The sequence below is a fragment of the Peromyscus maniculatus genome, chromosome 12 (genome assembly GCF_049852395.1).
Source record: "Peromyscus maniculatus bairdii isolate BWxNUB_F1_BW_parent chromosome 12, HU_Pman_BW_mat_3.1, whole genome shotgun sequence".
Classification (NCBI taxonomy): Eukaryota; Metazoa; Chordata; class Mammalia; order Rodentia; family Cricetidae; genus Peromyscus; species Peromyscus maniculatus.
The window spans coordinates 50,120,634-50,139,481 of NC_134863.1; the positions used below are offsets into that span (position 1 = coordinate 50,120,634).

At 36.1% G+C, this 18,848-nt stretch overlaps 1 protein-coding gene across 1 annotated transcript in view; it reads right to left on the reverse strand.

Moving 5' to 3' along the window:
* Epha6 (EPH receptor A6) overlaps nucleotides 1–18,848 on the reverse strand; it is a 921,293-nt gene that overhangs the window by 285,068 nt on the left and 617,377 nt on the right. Inside the window, exons 8-10 of the mRNA XM_006981610.4 lie at nucleotides 17,559–17,667; nucleotides 14,492–14,562; nucleotides 10,317–10,442 (exon numbers count right to left, since the gene is read on the reverse strand). Of these exons, the coding sequence (XP_006981672.1) occupies nucleotides 10,317–10,442; nucleotides 14,492–14,562; nucleotides 17,559–17,667 (306 nt within the window). The remainder of the gene's footprint in view (nucleotides 1–10,316; nucleotides 10,443–14,491; nucleotides 14,563–17,558; nucleotides 17,668–18,848) is intronic.

Consider the following 18,848-nt stretch of genomic DNA (forward strand, 5'->3'; position numbering starts at 1 on the left):
AATTCAATACAAACTACATTATCCATGTAATTTTTCTTTTGCAATTTTGTGTTTCAATATATAAAGGCAGTTGCATATATTAATTCTATAATTTGATCTGACTTGTCAGGTGAATTATTCATCTAAAGCAATGTAATGATAGTTTGTAAATCTTTTATACATTTGTTCTTTCTGATTTAATATTTTATATAAAACATGTGCATGATGTTGTATTATTTTAATTGTGTTCTACTTTAATGTACTCTCTACTAAGAATTTTTCTAAACATATAATCTATATCTATCTGTATATCTATATATCTATTTTGTGTGTGTGTGTGTGTGTGTGTGTGTGTGTGTGTGTGTGTGTGTGTGTGTGTTTGTATATGTCAGAGGACAAACTGTGGGAGTCAGTTCTCTCCTTCCACCATGCTGGTTTTGGGACAGAACTCTGGTCATCAGACTTGACACAAAGTGTCTTTACCTGCTGAGCCATCTCACTGCCCTCTATTAAGATCTTTGCTGGTAACAAAATATGTACAGAGACTTAAAACAAATACTTAAAATATCCTCCCCCTTTTTTATACTATACTTAGGTATGTGTGTGGTAGGGAGAGTTTAGAGGAAATCCCTTGGGCATAGGTTCTCTCCTTCCAACATGTAGGCTTCAGGAAATTAAGCTCTGCTAGAAAAACTTGCAGCAGGCATAGTCTTGCTGGCCCACACGTAATTCTATGTTCTTGAATTTTTCATTTATTTTCTAATTCAATATTTGTTTATTTAGCAAATATTTTACAAATGACTAGTATGATAGGGCAGTTTGTAAGACTGACAAATTCCCATGCAACATAACAAATAAACACTAAATGGACCCACAAATAAGATGTAGAATATTGAATTAGAGGCCAATAAAATTTACTTAAGGTTTATCAAATTGATGTATAGTCCTGTTTCTAATAACAAATGGACTGATTTGTGTGTGTGTGTGTGTGTGTGTGTGTGTGTGAGAGAGAGAGAGAGAGAGAGAGAGAGAGAGAGAGAGAGAGAGAGAGAGAGAGAGAGAAAGTGAGAGGGAGATACAATAGATTAAATAAAGAATTGAAATAATTTTTTTCTTTGTTAAAATGAATTCATCCTGTTAAGTTTATGGCAATAATAAAGCATAGGGTAAGTATATTCTTCCAAGATACAGAGAAAATTAAGAATTTGAGTTTTTTTTTATTAAAAAGAAATATAAAAGAGGACATGTTATGGTTACAACTCAATATACCATCAAGAATTAAATTTAATTTTAATTATTAATTTTCAGTTAACTGAAAATCATAAGTATTCTTACATTACATAAGGCACTGTATGTGAAATTGCTTTTGGTAAGTATTCATGTCATAGTGCGTTTTGAGATTGAGCAATGAGAGATATTCTCGAACATCAGAAATACACAAAGACTAAATTCATTTCTACCTAATAGAATTGTTCCTGTGCTTGATTGTTGTTAGATGTCTGGTCCTTGTCTACACTCTTTAATATCTAATACTTCCTTTAATCCGGGGAGATAGTGATTGTTGTTATCAGCCCATTATATAGGTAAGCAAACTGGCTATCTAAAAGACAGCTAAATTAATGAAAGTCACAGAGGAAGTTAGTGGGAATGTTGTGCCTCAAACACTGATTTGGTCTGAGTCCCTCCACTCACACGTCATATTATCTATGGAAAACAAAAACCTTATCTTTTATCATGTCATTTGATTTATAGAGCCATGAAGTTTATGATTCAAAGTCATTGACAGGTCTGTCTACTCGTTATTAAAAATAGTTTAAAAACCACACCAATATGTCCTCTACCATAAATTACTTAAGTTGGTCAAATCAGAGCATGGGAACAATTATACTAGGTTCAAAATGAATGTAGTGTTCCTGCAGTTGTAATATCTGAGAATATAACTCATTGCCCAATGTCAAAACACAAACCTACCTCTGTGCAGGAGCTTTTAATCTAAACATGGAGGACATGTACTATAATTATTGGTTTCTTCTTGTAAAAGGTGATCCATGAGACCACATTTGTAATGCTTTCTACTTTTCATATTGTCATACTCCAAGAAAGTGCAATATTAATACAACTCTAATATGTAATAACGGGCCTAAGAGTTTGAGATCTCTGAAAATAAATGAACTCCATAACAGAAAGAAGAGGTGAGTAGTGGCAGTTTAGGGGGTGGCGGCTAGGACATTAAGACAGGATTAAAGTCAAGCTTTTGGTTTGTACAGCACAAAGGGCAGAAAGTCCTTGAATATTATTCAGAATGAGTTAGTATTGGGGCACTCACTTCTCATATCCTTTTATTGTCCTTTCAACTTTCTTTTCCCTGCTTGCAGCTGACTGCTGAGAAACGGGCATTTAAAACTTCTGACTTTCTTCAGGAACAGAAAAACATAGTGACACTAAGCTGGAAGAGGAGGCAGATAGCAGAGGCAATAATGAGTTTTGTATAGATAAAGGGATAGAATGTGAATGACAGGAAGATATTGCATTGTCACTGTGACTAGGGAAAGAAGGAAGGTCAGGTTTAAGAAGGATGCCCTATGGGCTTAGACACACAAGAATGATATTTTTCAATGGAATAATATTTCAAAATTACAGAAATTCTATTCAGAAAGGCTTTCTCATAATGTGTTCTGTCCTAAAAAGAGGTAGCCTTCCACTGACCTTTTCCAGACCATGATTAAATTTCAGTTTACCAGAGTTTTTCATTATCTCAAGATATGTGTACAGTAATGATTCAACCTTAATCTACCTTGGCTTTTTAGCCTGGGATTTCTGTTTTACAGGCTTCTACCCATAGTATTTTATTTTATGATGCAAAAAACTCAAAGGAGTTAGACGATCAGATTGTCTCCTATGCATCGGAGCTGCTCACTTCATTTAAATGGAAATGTGGAAATTCAGGTCTGTATTGATGAACAAAGAATAGATGCCTCTAGTAAGTAAAGGAGTGATATAAAAACTGTCTTAGAAGACTCATAAAACAGTAAATTTTACAGTGATGACAGAGTATGTTAAATATCTACACACACACACACACACACATATACACATACACACACACACATTCATACAGGCTGTTTAAGTTTTTCACTGCATAATATTTGATTATGAACTTGAAAATCCAAGGACAGTGGTTGTGGATGACAGGTGGAAAACACACATCTCCAATCAGCATAAAGAATTCCTATGAAAGAAGTAATTAGCCTATTGTCTTCTATAAGTATCAGCCACCTAGTAAACATGACTCAGTCAATGAATTAAGTAATGCTGTGGGTCAAGTGCAATGTCATTTTTCATGTTCTTTTGTCTTTTTCTGAGAACATCAGTGCTTCCATGTTTACATTCCTTTGTTGTAACTTGGTTAAGAAACATTTAATGGTCTTGTGTCTACCAGTGAGGAATATGAAAATGATTCATGGCTATTTCTTTGCCAAAAATGCATACAGGTCTTGTAGATTCCTCAATAATGAATTGTGAGAGTGTGTGCTGTGTCCACACCATCAGTGCCTTCATCTAGCCTGCGTGTCATTCACCTGACACTTGTCAGGATATAGTACCTGACCTTTGCCATCTACCATGCCAATCTATACCTTTCCAACATCTTTACTCAGCAACTTATGTAATTTAGCTTACATTTCCATAAAAGTTGTCTTGTGAACTCTGGTACAGTAGAAATGGGAAACAATAGGGGTGTGTGTGTGTGTGTGTGTGTGTGTGTGTGTGTGTGTGCGCGCACGCGTGCATGCACACACAGAGGAATAGGATTGGATTAAATTATGGAAACTTATTACTTAAGATTTGGTAAATGTGTATACACACACACATTTCTCATAATTGAAATCATGCTAAGATTTAGAAAAAAGTTCACTATTGCATTGCACATTCACCTGCCATCATTCAGGATAATGGCAGAGTCTCAGAGTCTCTCTGGCCATCTCATGGCCCTTCTATGTCTTGTCCCTGTTTTTTTTTTCTCTGAAATATTTCACAGAAGTGAGAGAACTCTCTCCTCCAAAGCAAATCATACAACCTAAGTTTATTGTTTGTATCTTCCTGTGTCTCTCTATGTAGGAGTTGGACATGTGTAAATTCTTTGTTCTGTCTTATCTGAGAGTACATTATTAGCCTCCCCGTCCCCACACCATTTCAAGGACTTCTGCCTCAAATCCAGAAGGAAGGAAAGCTACAAATTGAGGTAAGCAGACAATCATTGTGAGATTCCTCGTTTAGTCTCTTATGTTAGATCACACCTTTTGTCTGGAAACATTACCATACAGTATGCATTGTTACTATCCAAAGCTAGTATAAACATATATCCAATGTTATACATGGATAACATTCCTGTGTCTTGTAGCCTTTGTATCTGAAAGCTCTCATACCATGATAAACTTTAATTAAATGCTGTGTTGTGCATTTCTGTATGTAATCTATCTTTTCTTATGGGAGTTGGCCATGACCATTACCATAGAGGAGGAAAAGTACTATACCTTTCTTGACCCTATGTTTAATGATGCTTTCTCCACACTGCTTCCACAAGCCATGACCACACCTATCTACCCATGCTTCCCACACATGATCAGTTTTATAAATATGGTATAAAGGTTTCATTAGTACTGAGTAGGGTCACAAAAGGGAACATTAAGTTGTAGCAGTATGGTCTCACAAAGCATTTAGTTTTATTTTTCTATAGGCAAGTAGTAAAGGGACCCTTACCAATCAATATATTGTGTGGAAGCTGAGGATAAACAAAAATGGGGATTTGGAGGGTAAAAAGGAGGACAGGAGAGGGACATAGAGAAGTAACTATAAATTTAAATGCTCCATGTTTGTTTGCCACATGAGAAGTTCAGATAAAGCAGGTTGAATATGGTATTAAGAAAGTCTTTTTAGTAGTTATTGTATCTGTTATACTTTTGAGAGGAAAAGGATGGTATGAAGTAATCTTTTTGTACACTGTGGAGATATGCCACTCAGATTGGTTTAATAAAAATCTGAATGACCTATATCTAGTCAGAATTTTGGGGGCAGAGAGGATGCTGGGAAGAAAAGGGGTGGAGTCATCAACTAGATATAGAGGGAGCAAGACACATAGGAGGGCAGGTAAATGTCACAAGGCATGTGGTAACATGTAGATGAATAAAAGTGGTTAATTTAAGTTATAGAAGCTAGTTAGAAACAAGCCTAAGCTACCAGCCAAGCTTTCATAAAATAACTCTCTATGTGGTCATTTGGGAGCAGACAGGTGGGACAAAAAAACCCACCTACAAATGGTGAGCAAGATCTGGCCACATATATCCACATAAAACCTGAGTAAGTTTAAAGATGTTTCCAAACACACAAAAATGGAGCCAAATGTGGCTTTCTAGTCCCACCGTCTCTCATGGTGGCTATGGTACAGAGATGCTTCTCCCAGTACTGCCTATGTGTGGGCTTCAGCTGCCAGCACACCATGAGCTAAGCTGTACCAAGGTTTAAGGTTTTGTTCATGCAGACAAAAAAGGTTACAGATGTAAGGCAGGTTCAGATGGAAAAATTTCTAAACAGGTTACAGTATGTTTAACAATGTGCATAGGCTTAAGGAAAAAAAAGAAAAAGGATATAGACAGTCATAAAAATAAAAAGTTTAAAAATAATAAAGTCTTTTAAAAAAAAGAGTAAAACAACAACAACAACAACAAGAATAAGCCACCTAAAGGTGGGATGCACAAAGGGAGTCTGGATCCTGTGTGTTTTTTTGAAGTTTGAATTTTTTATTCCTGATGAAACAATGACAGCTGCTGAGAGGCTTTAGATTATTGAAACTGATAAATTAAACTATCCTACATATTTTAAAAATGTCAACTTTGAAATGAAAGTAAAAAGATGTTTGTATGCAGAAGAGGTTATGCTTTTGTTACCACAGAAAATGAAAGGCTGTGGGTTGATTCAAGGTTAAGGTGGATCAGATTTGTTTGGGGGAGACCCCATGAAAATCTGGACTACAGACATAAAGAAATAAACTAGAAAAACTACAAGACAGATGACATATATTTACCTGCTCAAACAAAACAAAAGATCTTTTTTTGTCTGGCTTGTGTAAAATGCAAAGTATGTACTTATATTAATGCAGATATGTATGTTACCTTTGAAAGTTTATATGTTTTCAGAGCAAGGGACCAGATACCAATGGCCCAGGTGATCCAGCCTCTCAGAATGCCTCTGTGGCAGTTTCCTCAGAGTTCTACATCCAGAATAGCTTCAAGGCTGCTGACTGAGATGGTCCAGACTATCTATCCAGGACTTAGCCATTATCCTAATTTTTTCAGGGTCCCTTAAAGATGCCAACTCCCACAGACAAACAGGAAGCAGTCTAAAGAACACAATGCCCACATTGCAAAGAGACAGGGTGCATGGTTTTTGTTCATTCAATGGGTTATGGATGTTTATCATTGTTTAGGGGGGTATATAGAAATATAATATAGGACAAAACAACAACTATTAAACTCAAATACTTTGTATTGGTGTGGATTTTGGTATACTAATACAAATTAAAAGTTAATTTTGTTATACTAAATATATGTTTCTACTCTTATTTGGGATATTGTACTTATGGATAATTAAGAAATGCAGGTTAGTAGTTAGTCATTCATAACTATAAAACTTGTAGTTCTATTAGGTATGTTTTCAAGGTTAAACAGATATATTTAGATAAGATAGGTAGTCTTTAAACACTTCAAAGACCTATAGAATATGACATTTAAAATGTTTTGTTAATATTGAGTTTTTCATGACAATGAGACACATCTGCTCCTGGCAGCACCAATCTACTTTATGAAAGGATAATGAGCATCAAGGAAATTCCTTATGGAGTTTGCTTTCATTGTGGCAAGGTTAGTCACTGGGTGAGAGACTGCTTTTGCCTTGACAGTTGACATATGCTGTACAAACTGGGCAAGCAGAAGACAAAGGAAAAAGTGTTGAACTTTGCCAAAATAAGGTCTGACAGCCCTTCAAAATTCTTGATTCATAGAAAAGTCTGCCAGACATTCTACAGGACAAACAGGAAAGAAACTCCTAAACTTTGCCAAGACTAGGCAGTCCTTCAAAATTTCTACTTCATAAAAGAGTCTGCCAGATATTCTAGGCCATTAGGCTGAAGGTGGATGACCCAACATTGCCGAGGAACCTTGGGTGACTGCCCAGGCAGCCAGATGTCTGTCATTTCTATAGTTTTGGAAGTGGCTTGCATTGCACTTCCTGTTTACTCAGGTAATATTATATCCTTTTGGTAAAGTCTTTGATGGAGTTAAGGACTAGGTAGTTATAGTTGTAGTCTTCATTAGTTATGAGAGAAGATAAATTAGATACAAAGCTTTGGACTCATCAAGATAAAATAAATAATGGAGTATTTTCTCCAAATATGCCAAATGCAATTGGACTGGACATCATAAATGTAATACTTACCTGATAATCATTCTAATTGTTTATAGTTTTGTTAAGTAAGAGTTAAAATCTTTCCTTTTCATTTAGACAAAAAGGGAGAAATATTGTGGGATAATCTTTTTGTCCCCTGTGAAGATCTTTCACTTGGATTGGTTTAATAAAAACCTGAATGGCCAATAGCTAGGCAGGACAGAGAGGATGCTGGGAAGAAGGACAGAGTTGCCAGCCAGATAGAGAGGAAGCAAGACATGCAGGAGACAGGTAAATGCCAGGAGCCATGAGGCAACATGTAGATGAATCAAAAAGGTTAATTTAAGCTATAAGAGCTGATTAGAAAAAAAGTCTAAGCTATAGGCCAAGCTTTCATATTTACTAAGAACTCTCCATGTGGCTATTTGGGAACAGACAGGCAGGACAGAAAAATCTGCCTACAAAAAGATATAGTTTGATTAGTACAAAGGAGTCCCAAACTGAAAGTTGAACTTTTTCACATCATTTATATTTCAGACACTTGATTTTATGTCTCAATATAATGACTTCAGACATTTAGTTTATACACAGGAGACTATGATAGAAACATGCTTCTACTCTATCTTGAGAGTGCTAAATAAGGTGGCACTAAAGTTGACAGTGGGCAGAGGAAATGGCTCAGCAGGTGACAGAACACACTGTGCAGCAGAGCCTGAAGATCTGAGTTAATGCCCAAGGCCCTAACAAAAAGATAGATATGATGCTGCACATTTGTAATCTCAGCATCCCCATCAGCACGATGGGAGGTGGAAGCTGGAAACTAGTCTAGGGGCTGTAAGGGCAGCTAACCTGGAGCACACAGGGTGGAAGAAACCCCAGAGAGCAGGCCTCAGTTAGGTGGAAGGAGTAAACCAGCTCCTGAAAGTTGTCCTCTGACCTTCATACACATGCCATAGAACACACGCACATGCACGTGGAACACACGCACATGCGCGCACACACACACACACACACACACACACACACACACACACACACACCATGCACACACACACACAAACCATGCAGACACACAAATATTGGTGAAAATAATGACAATAAATAAAAGATATAAGAATTTAAAGTTGATAGCACTATTTCACATGGAACACAAGAGGAAATTTGAACGATGCTTAGAACTCCTTTAGCCTCTTCTAGATGTCTCGGCATTTTAGAAGAACAAAAACCAAGCACACACTATGAAACTGAATATAATACACACTTAAGTTATGTGTTGAGTTTTGTAGTTGTTTATTCAACAGAAGATAACAAAGGTTTCAATTCTTTTCAAAGCCTTTCATCTTTCTAATAGAGAAGTCTCTTCTGATGAGAGCAGAGATGTGCAATGTAAGACCCTTATGCCAATTTTCAAAGGGACATTTGGCCATGGAGGGAACCTGTTGACCCAATGTGTTTGAGGAATGGAGTGCAGTTAGGAAAAAAACTTTCCTAATTGTCCATATTCCTGGGTGGTACTAGTATTCAATGACTCTGGAAAACAAGATTACCTCCAGCATATGTTATGCAATCACAGAGACAGAGCTCGGGTTTAAAAGAAGTTGTTGGTGGGTTTTATACATTATTGTCATCACCTTAAAACTTATAATATATATTTTTAAACAAGGGATCCCCTGTTATCATCGTACATTGTACCTGGAGAGCTATGATGTGTAGAAGGGCTTTTAAAGAAGTACAGTATAATCAGTTGCTTTCTTATGGCCTTTGAGAAGACATAACATGCCTAAGGACCATACCATGCACACATGGGCTTGTTCTGCTTTCTCCAAAGGATTGCACACATACAGCATCTTCAGGAGACTAATACCTCCACAAAGGATACAGTTTTGTTTCCCATTTTAAGTCCTTCTCCTATACCATCTGCTTTAAAGATACTTATATAGTTGTCTTGTATTTGTAGTTGTATATGTAGTTGTTTATATTTCCTATAAGTCAGTATGCTCATATGATTATAATTGATAGGCAAACCAATGTGTTGGAAATTTCTAGGGGATTGCTGCAAAAGCAGACGAGTAGACAGACCTCTTTCTTCTTCCTCCTTTAGGCTGAAAGGCAGATGTGATGGGAAGTGAACCTTGACCACTGTAGAAGAGGACCTGCTAGGGGAAAGCACAGCAAGGGAAGACAGAACTCATCTCCTTGCAAGACCTGGTGAAGGAAAGCTCTTCTGCAAAACCCTGGGCTGCTTATCTTGCATCAAAGACTTAAAAGAGGAATTACTTTTTATTCCCAAGGCCCTTTGCATTAGCACTGTTTCTCCTAGCTAATGCATACCATAAATTCTTGTGGGGTGCTTCACTATAATTTTTTTTTAAAGTAGAATAGCTGAATAATGAAAAGTTCTGAGTACTGGAGATTTGCACATAGGAAGCATTATTAATTTGCATTAAAATGATCTAAAACTATATTGAACCAAATTTTACCTTCAATGATTTTCAGAACGCTCTAAGTCTTGTGTAGCCTCAAGGTCATCTTTATGAACACTAATTATAGTATAAGTCTATAGATGCTGGGACTTGAGTAAATCTATAATAACCTCATGACAAACTCCTGAAATTGCATTTTCAAAATAAATTCCTGAGGCACTCTAATTTCTCTGTAATTTATCTTCATTATGAAACAGACTATAGAAGGTGAAAATAACTTTTGCAAATGTTCTCATTATTTGGGAACTGAATATGGGCACATCTGCTTTTGAAGAAATACATAAAAAATAGAAAGTACTTTTATACCTTAATATTTTCAAGTGATGAAACATGCTAAGATTTAAAATATCATGTTGATGAACCAGTTGGAAAGCTGTGAAGGAATCCTGTAGTTAAGAGTGTAGATTTTATGTTTACCTGCTCCGATAACTCTCTCAATGCGAATTCTTGAAGGATCAATCTCTTTTGCAAATTCATGGACTGCTAAGGATGGGTCTTCATAGGTGTCTGGATCGATGTATGTTTTAATTCCTGGGAAGCGCACTGCAAGAAAATATAAGATGGATTTAATTGAAGAGTATTTCAGCAGGCATCTATCTTGTGAATGTGTAAAGGTGGGAGTGGCATACAGAGGTAGTTACTTATTAATTACTTAAATTTCTCTTTATTTTTCCCTTCAGGTTGATGCCTGCACAAAAAGGAAAACAACAGAGAGCTCCTACAGTGTATAAATTCTCTCTCTTGCTCTGCTTCTTGGCTGCCACAAATTGAACAGCTTTTGCTGCAGGGTCCTACCTCTAGGATATATTACCTTACCATAGGTCCACAAATTCAGAATCAGGTAGCCACAGACAGAATTCTATGAAATCCTGAGCTGCAAACACATCCTTCCTCCTTAAGAAATCTAATATAAAGAAACAGGAACATTACTATGACTAGATTGGACGCTGTGGTTCAGAGGCTTTGGGGATGGTTTATAAGTGGATCTGAAAAATTCTGGGTCTGTAAGGAGAGCCTAATGGTAATTCTGGAGGGAGGTCAGAAGACCAGAATGCAAGAATGCCAAGAGTGAAGATCGTATTCATGGAGTTTCTTATAGGAAGAACTGTACTGGAAATCTGTGACAAATAATTTCCACAACTTTTGTTCATGTCCCAGGGGAAGGCTGAAATGAGAGATCACCAAAGGCAAATTTGGTGGAGGAAATTTCAAAGCAGTCCAAGAAGGCTCTGACACAGTTGTGCTGGCTACTTTTAGCCATATTTATGGTGAGAACTGTGATTTAAAAAAATAGAATAGAAGGGTTTGGAAGACAAAAAATAACCTCACAATTTGGTAAGAAAGAATTAAGTTTAAAGTTAAAGACAAGAGGGTGTGGCTGTTAAAGAGATTAGAGCCATTAAAAGAAAGCTGTGGACTTGGCTTTGGAAAATTAGAGTGTGCCTTGAGCGTTTCAGGACTGAGCAGGATTCTACCCATGTTAGATTCAAGAGTATAAGTGCATACACTTACTTGAAAGATATTTCCTAAGAGGCAAGATCTATTGGTGTAAACTATTCACCTAGGATAATCTGGGTAGTTTTTTCCTTAATATTTATTTCACTTTTCTCATTCATCTTGACCCTAAGAGGACTCTATACTCATGGTTCAGGCTGACAGAAGACCTTAGCATTATTTACTAATCCTAATTTTGTAATGATGAATGTAGAAGAATTATTAGTAAGGTCATCGAGACTCCCCTCAACTTTCAAAGAAAGCCTAGAGATCCAGTCAATATGTAGAAGATTTGGTATTACTGTGGTAATTGCTGATAGGATAATGTATAAAGCCATGATAACAAAGGTAAAGATGAAATAGAGATACCAGGAAGCTAGAGATTCTGGGAATACAGAACACCTGTTGAGAAAGACTATAGGCAATAGGCAGAACCAGCTCAAGAAAGTGGTCAAGTGTGCTAAAAACAGAGAGGATGCGATGCCCAAGTCCTTTGCACCTTGTATCATTCTACAACATGACCTGAATCCTAGACACAAAGCTACATGATTTAATGTTTACTCTGTTATATTTACTTTGTATTGTTCCAAACCTTATTTGGTATTCCATATTCTCGACTTTTGGAATGAGAGAATTTATTTTGTATCACTCTATCTGGTCTCTGTGACTCTGGCCTCAAAGGAGATTTTGAACTTTTCAGCAATGTTGAGTTATTAAGACTTTAAAGACTGGGTTCTAGGAAAAAACGCATTTGATATTGTAAGGTGCAGATGAAAAATTTCAGAATGAGGAGTAGAATGTTATGGTTTAAGGAGATATGTTTAGATGTGAAGTCGATGGAAGGTGGACTCATGATGGTTAATTTTGATTGACAGATTGAGAAGTGCTTCAGGGATTAATAAAGGTCTTTGGGTGCATCTGAAATGATGTTCTAAGATAGTTATTAAGGGAGAAACTTCCTCAAACCTTGGTGCAATAATCACATGGGCTAGGGTGTGGCATGGGTAAAGGAAGAGAGAGGGAAGCCCACAGCATAGGCAGTCTTTTCACAGCACACTCTGCCTCTTCTCTACCATGAGTTGAATGTCTCTGCTCTATCATACCCTCGATATATGAGACTTCTGAGACCATGAACAAAAGAAAGCTTCAACCTAGATGTGTTTGTCCACTATTTCATCACAGTGACACCAAAGTATCTATCACACAATAGAAAATAAGTGGATTATATTTGGTTTTGTTACATCTCAGAAATTCAAAGCCATACTAATTCACAATCAAGTAGGTTTTTAGTCTCACTTTCTTACAGGAAAATCTTACCCCCCCCCAAAAAAAAGGGAGCTTAGAAGAGGCAATAAGATGTTCATTATGTTCATTAGTAGCTGTAATTTGCTTCATTAATTATTCTGTGTTCACTGCCTTCATTTATTACCTTTCACCCAGGACTTCTTAGTGCTTTGATAGGCACACATGAGAAAATTAGCATTGTAAAAAATAGTACCAAAAAAGAATACTGTCAGGTTTATGTAGACTTGACATTGATTCTGAAATTCTATGCTGTTCCTGACTTGTCACAGTTTAAATATGAGGAAAGAAGAGATAGTTTGTATCTCTATGTTATATTTATATTTTCATAACTTCTATGTTATACTCACAACTTAATCATAGTTATAATCTTAAGTTTAGCTCTAATTCTGCTAGAGAATTAGTGTCAGCTAATCAGATATATGGTCACATTGAAATCATTAAAGACAAATAAAAATCCCATTACTAACTCACATGTAATTTTCACAAATAAGCTATTTCTTTAAATTTATAATGCATTCCTATACAATAGCTAGATAACAATGCTTCTTCTGTAAAAATGTGATACATGTAATACTGGAAAAACCTTGGCCAAATGAGTCCCGATTGTGACTATCAGGTTTACTAATTTAACTCATCCCAGATTTCTTAAACACTGGTTTCTTTTTCTTCACTTCCTTGGCGGCTTCAGGTTATTTTCAATAGGTCTTGCTGAGCCCATCTGGTTTAGTTTATGCTAATCTGCTACTTGGAAAGCAGATAATAAATACCTCAGAAACACTGTTTCCCTCTGCACCTCAGTACAAAAGGCCCTGCAGTGAATCTTAAGGTTGCCCAGCATTAGTCATCCCACCAGGTGTCTGCATCCAGGTTTTTGCAATCTGTTTACAATGTTCTGAGGTCATCTCAGGCCAGGTCTCTCAGGCAGATGGTACTTAGACCACTTTTAAAAGTGATAGGTGCCTAGAATTTTCCCCAAACCATCTCAGAAATTTATAATATCTTACTTAAATCTTTTCCTGTCTTGTGGGGTGATACAGACGGGAGGGGTGTTTTAAATTTTTTTTTTTGTTTAATTTAAAACAAAAGGGAGATTTAAATAGTTGAACAAGATGCTCCATATATTATCTCTATACTTTGCTTAATTAAAGAACATTGCTTTCTTGTTAATCCAGTGTCTCACAATAGAAAAACTGTCTTGACGAAGTAGTTTGCAATTTTGAGGTAAAGGTGGAGGTGGGTGTTTGGGAGGAGAAAAGGGCAATTATCAAACCAACTATAGTAGTAATTATAGCTTGCCAAGGAAGAGATCTTCAAATGAATATAACCTTGTAGTCAGCACGGGGCTTCATACATATTCTAAGAGTTAAAGAGCTGATATACTTTTATAGTGCTAATGAATTGTAAATTGCTTTGTTGTATGATTAAATGACAATCTCTAAAAAAAAGGAATAAGGGTTCCTCAACACGTCTATATCTAATGCTGCACTATGTAAAACTGACTCATGTTCTAGGGCCACTGTGATGGTAAATAACTATATACAATTAGTCACCAGGTATTTTTAGTAAATTCAATTTGTTGGGTTCTCCCACAAGCATCGAAGGAGAGGTAATGTCATTTAATGAGAAGCAGGTGCAGTTTCCACCCTAAACCTGGAAGCTAGATGAAACCCGTAATGCCAGAAGGTTGGAAATGCATTTCTTGTTTGCTTGCTTTCAGGGGATCACAAATGTGAAGGGGATTCTGAAGCTTGCAGGAGGATGCTCAACAGCGGCAGAGCAATGGCGGTACTTACTGTGGCCATTCTGTAAGTGTGTCCTTCTCTTCTCCTCTGATTTCATTTTGGCCTTTATGTACCATTGACACCTTACAAAAACAGTAAACAAAAGCTTATTTAAGAATTAGGTGATATGAGAATACAAAATAATTAGAGACCCGGAGAAATGGCTGACTGGTGAAGAACACTTGCTACTCTTCCGGAGGCCTTGAGTTGATCCCCTACATCAGAGGACTCGCAACTACTTGCACCTTCAGGTTCAGGATCTATAACACCCTCTTCTGGCCTCCATGGACACTTGAACTCCTATGCATATATCCTTCTACATATACATAATTTACAACTAAAAATAAAATGTAAAAAGAATACAAAACAATTAGAATACACATCATCCCTAGACAAAGTTCTTGTCTCTCTTCATAAAGACCAGCTTAGAATATGTTTACAATGTGAAAATGCCCCATATAATGCTTTACATAAAAATTAGCATCAAATAGCATGGTCAAATATACTGATTCAAAAGATAGGATTCATATAAAATATTTTACCATCAGCCATAAAATACTTCTTTTTTATATCTGACTTGTAATAATCACATTTTTTTAAAAGCATCAAAAAAAAGAGGTTTTGAGTCAGAATTTCAGAAATTTAGAAAATTAGCTTCTGTTTTCAATGCCAGTTAGCATGGTGGCTTCTTTTTTAGGAGTTGAAAATTTGTGGGGGAATGCTCTGTTCTTGCATTGTGTAATTGGGCTCTTGTGACTATATCATTTCAAGTAGCTTCATCAACATCCATGGGATTTGACTGTTCATAAAATTTGTAATTCCAGTTGGTTAAAGAGAATGTATCTGTAGGACACAGTGCAATTTTTCAATGTGAATTATGCCTCTATTTCTAGGGTAGTTTAAATATTCATCCAGATTTGCTATTTCCATGGAATTACTTCCATTGGATGTCTCTCTACCAAGGTTCATGAGAGGTACTTCAGAATGACTGTATTAGCCAATGTAATCAAAGTAGTTCTTTCCAGCATGTAAAGTGTTTAGGCAATTTCTGATGTTATAAAATTGGCAAACATAGAAATTCAAAGTTGAGAATGATTTAGTGTTCAGTTTTCTTTGTTACTAACTTCTCTGTTTAAGTGGCACTGATATTCAAATTTAGGAATTATGAAGACAGGTAACATTTGATAACTCCTTTCAAGTTTGTTAGGCTAAATTTTGTCCACAAAGATTGCAGCATTTTAAGTCTGTAACATTTATAATTCAAAGCAATACTGTAAAAGGTGAATGTTCTTATAATATCACATACTCTCTTGCAAAGAAGAACGATTCTAAGACAGTGATGATCTGTGTCAGAGTAGCGACAAGTAAGAAAAAAGTTTCTGAGGAGTTAAAAGGATATGAGGGGTAAGATGATAATGAATATTTGATTATGTGAAATGTCACAATGACAACATGATTGTGTTATAAAAATACTGCTAATACCTTATATATTGATAACTGCTTAGTAAAGGTTATCAAGAGAACACGAAATATAATAAACTTTTCTAGTATATATTTACCCTCTATAAAATAAATGCTATTGGCAACTTGTGAATCATGTGTATGGATATCTTGACAAAAATAATTTATTCATCATAAAATTATAAACAACTGAAAGTACAATGATACCCTATATAGATTTATTAACACCAAAGATACAAAACATATATTATCTAGACTATGATAATTTAATATGATGATTAATTTTGATTTAGCAAGATTCTTAATTTCCACTTTGAAAATTTCTTTGAAGATGTTTAGGGTACAATATTAGATGGTTTTATTTAAGAGGAGTGTCATATTTATTTACAACAACAAACAATATACAAAAACCCCTGTACATCATGAAGTTTATTTTAAATGTTCTATAAATTGACTCTATAGCCAAATCAGATATACTTATAATATATATTACCTACATCTTGTAGAATATGAATTAAGGCCTTTCTCCCCATCTCATCGTCTCTTTCTGTCACCAGGGATGTGAATGGCATACCCAGATCTACTGCCTGTGAATGTCGGGCTTTATCTGCTTCAGGGTTTTCTACTAGGGTTTGGTGCTTTATACATGGAGTCACCTTGGGTATCTATTGTTTGTTTTATTGGCATTATTTGGGCAGTTTGAAATCATGGCATTGGAATCTTGTATTATGCACATGTTTCAGATTGTTAATATAAGTCTTGAGGTATTCTTTGTGCCCCTACTGATATTTAGAAATGCTTCGAGTTTTGATTGTTGTGAGAAAGCATAATTACCAAATCAATTTGGGAAGGAAAGACTTTATTTTCCGCTTACAACTGTCAATTCATGCTCTATCAGTGAGGGAAGTTAGGACAGGAATCTACAGGCAAGAACTGAAGCAGAGTCCATAGGGGTTCTATGCCCACTGGCTTGTTCCTTGTGGCTTATTCAGCCTGTTTTCTTAGACATACTACGATCAGTGCCTAGGAGTAACACCACCCACAATCAGCTGGGTGCTCCCATATCAATCTGGTGTGACCAGTCTGGTGAAATTTTCTAATCGGGTTTCCTCTTCCCAAATGACTCTAGCTTGTGTCAAGTTGGCATAAAACTAATCAGCACAATCAATGAATACATATTTTTCCTTAGAAAAATGATCTGAAGATACTTCTGATAAATAATTGTCAAAGATGACTTCAAAATAAGTTGCTTGAAAATAACTTCATATATGTTATCTTCATTCTTATTTGTGAAGTTTTGATACTTGGGTATTGGTAATCATCCAAATACTGTCATACACACACACACGCATGCATGCACATACACACACACACACACACTCATGCATACACACATACACTCAAACACACACATACACACACACACTCACACATGCACACACATGCACACACACACATGCTCACACACACATACACTCATACACATACACTCACACATACACACACACATTCTCTCTCTCTCTCTCTCTCTCTCTCTCTCTCTCTCTCTCTCTCTCTCTCAAGAGCATAAAGCATGGTTTTTCACGGAGTTGGGGATAATTGGGACAGACTCATTTACCTCCCAGTGATGAGGAAGAACAGAGTGAGGATGACAAGGAGTGTGAATCCCCCGACAGCTGCCGTGGCTATTACCAGGATCTGCCCTTGTTCTGCTGCCATATCAGAAGCTGAAACAGAGACACAGGCGACACATATGATGCTAGTTATTTATTTTAAATCACACCAGATTGACCTTTATTTTAATAGCACTTTAAATAACCCAGCTGAAATGAGATTTATGTAATGTTTGCAGAACTGAAGTCATCATACACAGCACCAAACTTTCTTCTTTCTTAAAAATATAAGTAAAATATATGAATTCTTTGTGCTTCCTTTTAAGATTGAATATGAGTTGTATCGATCAGACTTTGCAGACTCGTTTGGCATCGGTTTCTACAACATGAAAAGACTATGCTGAAATTTAAATTAATAAATTAAAATAATTAAATTTATATTTAATATATATTTCACAGAACTAAGTTCAAATATTAAAGATGTGCATTTCCATATTCACAGCGCAAGGATGTTTGTGTGTGGACAAGGATACAAGTATATATGTGTGTATACAAGTATATATGTGTGTACACATATATATATATATATTTGATAGATAATAAGTGGGGGGGAAGGAATACTTAAGTGCTTTGTTTTTTTCTTTTTTGATAAAAAAAGCCAGATATCACATATAGTAACAATATACTACTTTTTTTCCCCTATATGTGATGTTTAGTATGAATTGTCAGACCTTGACAGACCTAGAATCATCTAGGTGATGCTGGCATCTCAGCATCCATGTGGGCAATTATTTTGATTACATTAACATTTATTGTAGATGGAATCATTTCATGGGCTGAGATCCAGGAATGAATAAATGGAGAAGGGGAAATAATCACCAGCATTCACTCATTTGCTCCATACTCCATGATTGTGCTATGGCCACCTGCTCCGGCTCTTTCTTGCAGCCTAGACTTTCCTTCCTAAATACTGGTACTAGAGCCAAAACATACCTTTCTATTTAAGTTACTTTTGTCAGAATGTTTTACTATACAAAGAAAGAAATAAACTAAGACATTGGCAAAATTCTCTCTCTCTCTCTCTCTCTCTCTCTCTCTCTCTCTCTCTCTCTCTCTCTCTCTCTGTGTGTGTGTGTGTGTGTGTGTGTGTGTGTGTGTGTATGTGTTTATGATGCTAAGGTTTGAACAGGGGGGCTTGCACATTATAGACAAGGAAAAAAACCTCTTGTCTTAAAAACTGCAGCAGCTACATGTCACTTATCTTTCAATACATTGATTGGTTCAGTTCATTATTG